A 10,254-nucleotide genomic window follows, 5' to 3' on the forward strand; every position below is an offset into this window, starting at 1 on the left:
TCACTGGATTGGGAAACATTCCTGATGTTGGAAAAAAAAAAAAAGAGAAATACTCTCTCAGGCATAGCCCAAGCCTAGCACAAACCATGCAGGCACCTGCAGCTCTGCCTGAGCTTTGCTTGAACAAACTGGGCTACTTTATGAGAAGTTACCTGACCCGCTGGCATTTACTGGGAAAAGGAGACTTGCCTTTCCAGCCCCCCTGGTATCCTGCATCCCAGAGGTTAAACCATGATGATGCCCTCAGCCACCTCATCTTGCCCTGTGTGGGATAACTGCCCTCTGCCAAACCAAACAATTAATAGGAGTGAAACAAAGGTGAGTGTCCCAGCTCCATCCGGACGTGTGCCTGGAAAGCTTCCCTGGCACTCCTCTTCCCAGCAGACAACAGGCAGCCAGGGGAGTGCTGGCTTCCAGGCCTCTGTTTATTTGAATGGCTATGACTGGCTTAAAAAACACCCAAAATAAAGAGGTATGTGGGGCCAAAAGCTGCTCCCAGGTCAGGTTCACACCGTGTTCTCAGCAGAACAGTGCTGGGATTCCAGCAAGGGAAGCCCGGTCTGAATAAAATCCACCAAGTCTGTTTATTTGGATGCTTTTGCAGAGCTGTGAGATCAGAGAAGGGTTTATTTGAATTTTGAGTTGGTGCAAGGCATTGCAGCTGTGTTTATCTCACACATCCTGCCTTCCTCCTGCTGTCAGAGCTCCCAGGGAAAGGCAGCAACCTGCTGCACCTCGGAGAGGACATCATCCTCATCATCATGCCCAGAGTTACACACTGGCATCATTCATGATGTCAGAAAAATGCCATCATCCCAGCTGCTGCCCCAAACTGTGGTCACACCAAGGCCAGGTGGAACCAGGATTTGGCTGCCAACTCCCAACACTTGCAGCAGTCTGTCCTGGCAGTGAAGGGAATGGAGAGGAACCCTTTGGGGATGTTATTTGTGGCTGCAGCAGTATTTTAAGTCGGTGGCTGTTTGCTCATCTGTGCCACACCTTGCAAGGGCAGGAGCTGCATGCTCCTACTCCTGATTTTGTGCTGCTTCTGCTCAAAAACTCACCCAGCAAGCTGCCTGCTGGGCCAGGAGGGTTGCAAGGACCACTGGCTGGGGGTGAAGGTGGGGACTTGGAGCCATGGGACTGAGCAGCTTGCCTGTGTTCACCTCCACCAGCCTCACCTGCTGGTAGATGCACAGCTGTCTCCTTCTTCACACCAGCTCCTGAAGGTTTCTTTTTCAGCTCCTCCATGTTGGTGTTCCCCTCTAACTTCTTAGCTCGATGGGCTTTTGCCTTGTCCTCTGCTTTGACAAGACCTGTAAAAGGATTTTTATTCAGAACTTGCTTTAAGACCCTCAGACCAACTCACACTTAGCAGATAAATAATCTCTACCTCTACCCCAGGGAAACTGGGCTGGCTGTAGGTCTGCCAAGGCTGCCATGTGTAGGACCATGCCCATAATTATGACAAGCACTACCAGAACAGCTCATGGTGGTTTATGAACAGAGTAATTTCCTCCAAACCAGGCAGTTTTTGAACTGTGGAAACACCATGGCAAAGCAAGGTGGGATGTTGCTGGCAAGGAAGCTTCTGGGGAAGGCTGGGGAGGAGGCGAAAGGGAATTCTGCAAGAAACTCAAAGAGGGAATTGGAAGAGCAAATTCAGGATGTTCTTGCTGGTCCTCCTGCATTCAAAAGGCTAACTGTTTACACCAAGGAACTGCTTGGGAAACTGGACAACTTTTGGGATCCCAGGCAGCATATCCCACCTCTCCTGGTCCTGCTGGGTGATGGCTGAGGGGCTGCTGGCACCATGGTCTTTGGGCAGCAAACTGTCACATCAAACCCAAGAGATGTCCTGGCAAGGTCCTGCCTTATCTCACCCTCCACAGGAGGCAGTGGGTCATGCAGGGGATCAGTTTATTCTTGAGGCTATGGCACTGCCTCTGTGGGGAGCCTAAGGGAAACAACCCCAGGAGCCAAGAAATGGCAGAGCCCACATCCAGCCAGCTCTTGAGCAAGTGTTTCATTCCTTCAAAGCCATCAGTGCCTCTCCTCTGAGTGCCTCTTTTACTGGAAGATGCTGCCTCCTGCAGTGCAGGAACACTTCCTTTTTATTTCCCTTTTTATTTCCAGCCCAAAGGCAGCTGCTGTCATGCCCAGGATGTTCTAGGTTTCCTCCTTCCTTTGTACCCATCCGGGTGTATTTATGGAGCAGAACCACACCACAGTCCCACTTCTCTTGCTTTGCCAGGCTGCAGCAGCCAATTTCTAAGCCTCCTCTCAGAAAACCTCCCAGTAGCACATCTCTTCCCCCACAGATTCATTTTGGTGACTGTGGGCGACCAGCACTGGAGAGAGTGTCTGAGGGATGGATGTGTCACTCAGCTCTTCCACCCAGCAGAAACCCTTCTTGGTGTCACTGGAGACACTGGGCAAGCCCAGGAGGGTTGGACAATGAGGAGATGATGTTTCCCATCTCTCACTTGTGTCAGCATCTTGTGTTACAGCTGGACATACCCAGATCCTTTCTCCCCTGCCCTCATTTCCCAGCAGAGCAGGCAGGGTTGTTACCAGTGCCAGCTCCTGCCTTTCATTCCCTTCACAACCCTCCCATGGGCACCAGCACCATATCCCCAGGCTCCAGGTGGCTGTTCTGAGAGGGCTGTTGGGGAAAGGGCTTCCCTGTAACACCCCAGGGAGAAGCCCCAAGCTTCCAGCTGACCCTGTCTCACCTTTCAGTCCAAACGTCCCCGAGATGGACGGCTGCTCCCCCGTAAATTTCTTAGGAGTTTTCTGTTTCCTTCCTAACTCAAAAGAGAGAAACAGAGAGAGAGATTTGGTCAAATAACTGTACTGCCAGGGCCCTTCAGCAGGCCTGGTGGTCACCTGGAGGGAGGCTTTTACCCCCAGCACATTTAGGGCTATTGAATGAAGCAGCCTGCCCACCAAACAGCAGCAGGACACTGCTTCCCACCCCACAAAACCAGGAGAAATAATGCTACCCCAGGCTAGCTCAAATACTGGAAGCTGTGGCTCTCTCTAGTTCCAAAAGCCACGTGGTTTCCACAGCCTCAGCAGCTCAGGTGGCTGGGGGTGGCTCCCATGCCACGATGGGGACAACCACAGCTCTGCCTGCCAGCCCTGCAGTGATAACAGAGGGAGCCAGCCCCCTCACCCTCTCCCTGTGCTTAAGGAAAACACATTTCCCAGATACACCCTGGATGAAACTGCTACACTCAGTGAGAACAGGGGCTGACCCAGCAGCTTGCTGTGCTGTGGGGATCCCCAGCCCTGGAGGTCCTACAGAAACACCTCTACCACACTGCATCCCAGCTTAAACCCTCGGTGGAACTAACTCACTGCTGCAAGAAACTCAAGGGGGGGCTGCAAATGATCAAGATGATGAAATAAAGGCTCGGATAGACTCAGAGAAGCTTGGACAGACTCAGAGAGACACTTGCAGCAGCACTGGCTGGAGCAGAGCCCCTTCCCAGGGGAACCCCCTTCTCCAGGCTCTGGAACCCGCGTAGCCCCGGGCTCTAATCTTACTGTGCTTCATCCTCTCGGGGTCTTCCTCCTGCAGAGAGGCCTGGCTGCCCCCCTGCTGCAGGGTGTCCTTGCCACTGGAGGACTTGGCTGTAGGGGTGGCAGCTGCCAGGGTTTCAGCTGCTGCAATCTGGAATTCCTTGCCCTCCCTGCTCTCTGCCGGGCACTCCCCGTTCTCAGCGTGCTCCTGGCCCACGGCTTTTTCCGTCTTTGCCTGTTTGGGATGGATGGTGGGGCAAGCTGAACTCTCAGCAGCTCTAGGGCAAAGCACAGAGGGCTTGTTTAAAACAAGAGGGCTTGTTAGACAAAGGTCCTGACACCTCTCCCCCCTCCGCCAGCCCAGCTCGTGGGAATGGAGGAGGGAGCCTTCCCCAAAGCCCACCCATCCCTACGCTCCCACCAGGCAGCCCGGCCACAGCCCTGCTACCTTTTTTTGCCACTGCTCTTCCCAATGGCCTTTGGCACTTTGTTTTCTGCTTTGCTGGCTGGCACCGGGCGGTCCAAATGATTCCAGAGCCGGTGCTTTTCCAGCTGGGTTTTGGAGGTGAAGGCAGCTTCACAGTAGGAGCAGGAATACGTCAGCTTCTCTGAGATAGCACCCTGGGGGGAAGAGGGAGAGATGGGTGGGCACGGGTAGCAGACCAGAACAGGAACAAAGCTTTTTCTGATACCAGCAGGAACACAAATTGTGTGTAATACCCCCTCTGCCCCTCCAAATGGTTCATGATTCCCCCAGGTGAGACCTCACACTGAGACAGGGAGACCCCAGCCTCTCTCCAACACACCTCACTGCCCCTGGCCCACCCTCATTTTAATAGTTCAGGGTTTTCCTGGGGTTTCAGGCCAGAAAGGGGCTTTGCCCTCTTCATGGTAATGCAAGAGCTGGGCACTGGGAAGGCCAGGCAGCCCTCTGTCTCCTTACCCCTTGGCAGCGCTGATAGTGGTATTTCAAACCATAAATGCTGGGGAACTCCAGCCAGCAGCCTGAATTGGGACATTTCACCCTGGAGTGGGCTTTGAATTCGTCCTTCCACTGGTTCATCAGGGGGAGCTGGGAACAGGAGAGACAAAAACAAAACCAAAAAATAGCTGAGCAAAGGGCATTGTGTGCCCAGGTGTGTCCTGGTGCAACCCAGGGGGCACACGGGACCTCTCACTGCTGGATGTCCACCCCTTCCCACCTCACAACCACAAAGTGGACCCCGGGGGCTGTGTTTCAGTGCAGCAGTGCTCCCTTCAGTGAGGAGAGCTGGGATGGTGCCACAGGCTCCACAAGCTAATGGTTCCTTCCAAGAATTTACCTTGCTGTGCCTCCCAGAGCACACGCTGGGGAATAAATCAGGCCAGAAGTCACCCGGGGGTGATTTAACCACCCCACATTTCATCCAGTCAGTAAATCACCCCGTGCTCTCAAGACAAACTGCTCTGTGTGTTGTCCGTGTTCCCATGCTGGAATGAAACCACACAGCTCTGCAGGGAATAAATCATCCCCTCCCTGGTGCTGCCGGATTGTTCGCCAAACCTGAAGCAGCTGCAAGGGAATCCAGCTCATCTGGGAATGGCCTGGAGGAGCTGGAAGGGGTCTGGAGGTTTGCTGGGTGCTGGCATGGAGGGGATTGAAAGCCAAGATCTTGCTGAGTCCAAGACAAGGCTGCTCTGAACTTTAAATTGCTGGGAAGGAAGGTTTAACCCTGGAGTGGGGCTGGTTGGGGTAGCGGGACACGGAGGGGAAGCCAAAGGGAGTGTGGGAGGGGGAGGACAGGGAAACAGAGCCATGGGGGCTTACAGGGATGTCTTTCAGAGCCTGGTTCTCAGCCTTGGGTCGTCCTTTCTTCTTGCCTTCAGTTTTGTCACTGGTTGCATTTCCTGCAAACACACAGAGCACGTGTCACCCGCTGCCTGGCAACCCCGCGTGGGGTCTGTCGTGTCCCAGCCCTGGCAAGGATGGGGATTCACCTTTGGGAAGCAATGCCAGGGAACTCCCCTGCAATTCTGTCCCTACAGCTGCATGGGAGACAGCTGCTTCTCCTGGGGTTTGCTGACCCCTCTCCTTTCACTGCCACAGCTGAAAGGCAGCGGGACAAAAATGTGCCCAGTTCAACCAGAAAGTGCAGTCAGGAGAGACACTGAAGTCTCCAGTGTTGCAAGATGAGGTCCCTCAAACTACCAAACCCCAGACCAGATGCTTCAGCTCCCAGCAGCAGCAAAATCCTTCATTTTACCTACTTCACACCCAAAATGGGCTGAGCAAAGCAGAACAAACCCCACTTTCACCAGGGTTTGTATGCAGAGGCTGAGGGTGGTTCACCAAACTGATCGACTTTTCACACCCAACCTCCCATCCCTCCAAGCAGGAACAGAACTGATCTGAAAGCTGAAGTGATGGTGGGTGTCAGTGAGTCAGGGGGACCCAAAAATGAGCTGGACAGATGGGAGTGCCCAATGGGAATAAAAGCCCTTTGCTAGAAGAACAGAAACAAGTCAAAAAACATCCCTGAAGAGGAAACCCCAGAAGAGCTAGCAGATCACTGAGATTTTTTTTAAAAAAACAACTAAACTCAACCTGTGAAACACCCTTCTCTGGTGAAAATCAGGTAAGAAGAGGCTGGAAGCTGGGCCAGCAATCCCTGCAGCTCCTGAGAAACCAGAGCTCAACCTCAAGCCTGGCACTGGCTGTACTCAGGTGCCAATCCAGGATTTTTTGGAACAGGACAGAAAGATTAAACAGAAAGCCAACCAATTACCTACAAATGCAAAGCCAAAACCACACACTCTCTCCCTTTTCATGCCTTCTGCCTCAGCAGCCAGAGGTAAAATACCAAACAAGAGAGCTGACTCAAGTACTTCCAGTCCCCTGAAGTCACAGCAGCTGGTTTGCTCCACTTGGATACCTGTAACAGCATCCCTTGGGGATGGAGCATCCTTTGGGAATCCCTCTGGCCCTGCAGGCTGTGTCTGCAGGAGGTGGTGACCCTTATGGGCTACCAGAAAAAGTCTCTAAAAAGCCACTTGCCCACCTGCCCTGCAAGGCAGCCTCTAAGCTGTCCTGAAAACACCCTGTTCAGTTTGGACTCCTACCCACCTGGCTCCTGCCCCAAAGCAGCTCGTGGCCCTAAGGAAAGGGGAGGATTTTACAAGCTTGGCTGCAAATTGTGCTAATTCTGGAGCAACTGTGCAGGGTTCATTCAAAAACTCTTCAAAAAAAACCCTCTTGTAAAGGATGCCTGTGCACAGCAGCTGCCCTCTGCAGCCTGGATTTCCCCCACTGCTTTCAGAACACACACTCAGGCTTCTCCTCCTCCCTCGTGTAAGTGAGGGTCTCATCCTGCACATGGAGTGGAGCTATGCACACCATGAGCTGGGAGTTTATGGAAACCACCAAATTACACTGGATTTGCAGGAAAAGCTCACAACAGTCACCTGCTTATTGCTCTCCCTGATTTCTCTTTTCTCTCCTACACAATTCAAAGTATTCCAAATTCAAAACACCCCAGAGGAGCACATTCCCATCCCCAAGAGCCCAGAAGGTCTGTGCCTTGTGCAGATGCAGCTCTCCTTTTCACAAACTGCACAGGTTTCAAAACTTTTGATGAACTTTTCCTGCCAAACGAGTGCCTGAGAGCACTCATCAACCTCCTGCCAGCTGGGGACAGTGACAACAGGTACAGGAGAAGCAGAAATCACATCTCTGCTCTTCCAGCATCCCAGTCCCACCTCCCACCCACCGACCCTGCTGACATCTGGAATTTACAAGTGCTGGCAGAAGTCACAAACCCAACAGTGCTCAGTGTCAGGGCTCAGGCAGCTGGGTGGAAACATCCTGCTCCATAAACAGGGCCTGAGGATCACTTCCTGATGGGATCCATCCACCTATCCCAGAGAGAAGGGCTGAATAAAAGGGCTTTTCTACTTCTAGAGGTTCTGCCAAGATGTAGCCCAGGGAAAAGCCTCTCTCCCAAGCACAGGTATGTTCATACTGCAGACAGCTGGAGCTCATTCCCCTCAGCAATAACTTACAACCCTCTGTTTGCAATTACAGCTTCAACTGCCTCCAGGCAAGAGAGGATTTGGGAAGCATTCCAGGCACAAGTGTTTCCCCACAAGACCACTGAATTTGGGTGCCTGGTCTCCCTGGGGCAGGTACTCCTTGGTGTCCTGGGCTGCTGTTAGCAAGGTAGAGGCAGTGAGAGCCTCTCTGTGCCTGCAGAGGGGATCTGCCCAGCATAAATAGGAGAAAAAAAAATAAAAATCTTGGGTCTGGAGGTTCCTGGATAGAGGAATGAGCTATCCATCAGAGTGACAGCCCTTAGCAAGCAGGTCCCCTGGGGCTCTTAGGTTTGTGAGCATCCATCCTGGGGGCAGCAGCACAAGAGACAGCAGATGGTCTGAACTCCTTTAAGCCTTTTCCATCCTTTGATGGAACACTCAGCTCCCAACAGGATAAATAGGTGGTGAGACACCCATCTCCTTAAGCCAGCAGCACGCCCCTGGAGAGGCAGAGGCTGGCTCCATCCCTCCCCTCCCTTTTCCAAGGACTGCCTCGCTCCTGATCCCAGTCTGGGGCTTTTTTTGACCCTGCACAACCCTCACTGGTGGGTCAAAACCAGGAGCCAAGGTGCACTGAGACCCAAGGCACTCATCCCCTTTGTTTGGGCAGCCACCTCCCAACCCCTGGACTGGTCCCTTCCTCCCATTCCACCTCCATGGGAAAAAAAAAACCCTTTTTCCTTACCAAGCTTGGGCAGCTCTGCTGGGGGGTTTATCCTGGTCTCTGTCCTGCTTTCTTTGCTGGCAGTGGGTTTGTTAGAGCCTGGAGTTTTCCTTCCACCTTTACAGGGATAGGAATCCGCCATCTCTGGAAGAAGCAGGGAAGGTGTTACCATTTACTCCTTGGAGCTGAGAAGCCAGGGGAGCTGCTGGGGAGGGAGGGAAATTAGAAATCTATCATGCAGCCTAAAGGTTCCCACACTGAGAAGAAGCAGGACGTGTATCTGAGTATTTGTTCCACAGCTGAGCAACACCACAGCCATGGCTGAAAAGCTGCTTTCACTAGAGCCTGGTTTCCCCTCCACATATAATGGCAAAGACTTTATTAAAAATTATGGGCTGACTTTGCCCAGAGAAGTAGCGAATAAATGGCTTTTCCCCTTCATTTATTTCTCTGCTTTCATTTAAAGACACCAAAAAGAAAGAAAAAAATAGTGAGTTTTAATGAACAGATGTAGTGATAAATTTCCAATTTTCCTTATTAATGGGAAGCTGTTATAAACTGAGAATTGTTACTGTTATCTGAATTTTCCATATTCATAATTCAATTTGGCTTCTCTATAAATAATGAACATCAGGAATTATCACAGAAGGCCCAATCTGGCTCCCAACAGAACCAGGCAGCAGGACAACCCCTCCACTTTGGTGCTGCTGGGATGAACCCCCTGGTGTGGCTGTCTCTGCCCCTTTGGCTTCAGGTCCTCTCCTCCTGCCAGCAGAGTCACAGCTGAGGATCTGAGAGATGCCCCAGGGGAAAGGAGTCCTCCAAACCTCCACAACAGGAACACCAAACCCTTGGGAGGGGATTCCACAAGGGTTGGGAAGTGATGGTGATGCTCAGGCTGGCATGGGCAGTGTGACAATGGGAAGTTCCAACCAGTGTCTCTGCACAACACTTCTCTCCCATGCACGTGGGTTTTTTTTAAAAAAAAGCCACAGATTTGGCTCATCCCCTCCAACTCTTCCCAGGAGATCATCATTTAACTCAACAGAGATGATGCTCTGAGCATCCAGGCTCATCCCAGAGGGACAGTGGGGCTCAGGGGTGCCTTTCCCTTGTGCCCACATCACTCGTGGGACACGAGGGCTCAGCAGCTCTTCCCAAGGTGTCCCCGGGGACTTCCCAGCTGGGAATGGGCTCCGTGCATCCTGTGCAGCCCAGATGCTGCCAGGAGACCTGGCAAAAGCTCCCAGCACATGTCCAGCTGGTGACACGTATGTGGTGGTTTGCAGGGACACAGAGGTTAATCGGATGGAGGGAGAAATTCCAGCCTTGGCAACAGGTTCCCTGGCATTTGGGGCTCAACACAGGGATTGTTTATTCAGCTTTTTTTGGGTTCTTCTGGTGGGAAACCTGGGGAGGAGTCACAGCCTGGCTGCCAGTGGCTCCTTCCTGGGGAGGGCTGGTGCCCAGAAGAGGGGTCCCTGCAGCCCCTTCCCAAATCCTGGCTCCACTCTCCCCCATGTGGGCACTGCCACTGTGCTCAGCACCCCAGTGACAAATGCACCACTCCAGGTGTTGCCTCCTGCAACTTCTGCTCATCCTCAATCAAGTTGCTTGAAGAAAAACAGTGGAAAAACCCCAAAAATTCTGTGAAGTGCTGGGCAGACCCTGTTGATGGCATTCCTGCATCTGTCCCCTCACAGGGATCCTTTCTGGCCAACATCAGGAGGTTCTGAACATTTTTTGTTTACCCACACCAAATATTTCTTCCAGTTTTTTCCTCCCCTTCCTAGCTTGTTGGTTAAATGAAAAATACAAATCCCATCAGCCCTTCAGCAAGAGCCAAACTGCTTCCTGGCCACCACTACAACCCCAGGGATCCCAGAGGAACTGCCCTCAAGTCAGAGAGCAGCAATCAACTCACTGCATTTTTTTTTTTTTTTTTTTTTTTTTTTGTAACATCCAAACTTCTCATTTTTGAGTAACATAACCCT

The 10,254-nt window shown here is 52.2% G+C and overlaps 1 protein-coding gene across 2 annotated transcripts in view; it reads right to left on the minus strand.

The window, feature by feature from the left end:
* ZNF512B (zinc finger protein 512B) overlaps window positions 1-10,254 on the minus strand; it is a 29,508-nt gene that overhangs the window by 17,317 nt on the left and 1,937 nt on the right. For both annotated transcript variants that reach the window (XM_071759997.1, XM_071759996.1), the window contains exons 2-8: window positions 8,282-8,404; window positions 5,336-5,415; window positions 4,472-4,600; window positions 3,977-4,149; window positions 3,553-3,806; window positions 2,736-2,807; window positions 1,182-1,316 (exon numbers count right to left, since the gene is read on the minus strand). In XM_071759997.1, coding sequence (XP_071616098.1) covers window positions 1,182-1,316; window positions 2,736-2,807; window positions 3,553-3,806; window positions 3,977-4,149; window positions 4,472-4,600; window positions 5,336-5,415; window positions 8,282-8,402 — 964 coding nt within the window. In that variant the 5' untranslated portion in view covers window positions 8,403-8,404. The remainder of the gene's footprint in view (window positions 1-1,181; window positions 1,317-2,735; window positions 2,808-3,552; window positions 3,807-3,976; window positions 4,150-4,471; window positions 4,601-5,335; window positions 5,416-8,281; window positions 8,405-10,254) is intronic.

Source organism: Heliangelus exortis, chromosome 16 (assembly GCF_036169615.1).
Source record: "Heliangelus exortis chromosome 16, bHelExo1.hap1, whole genome shotgun sequence".
NCBI lineage: Eukaryota > Metazoa > Chordata > Aves > Apodiformes > Trochilidae > Heliangelus > Heliangelus exortis.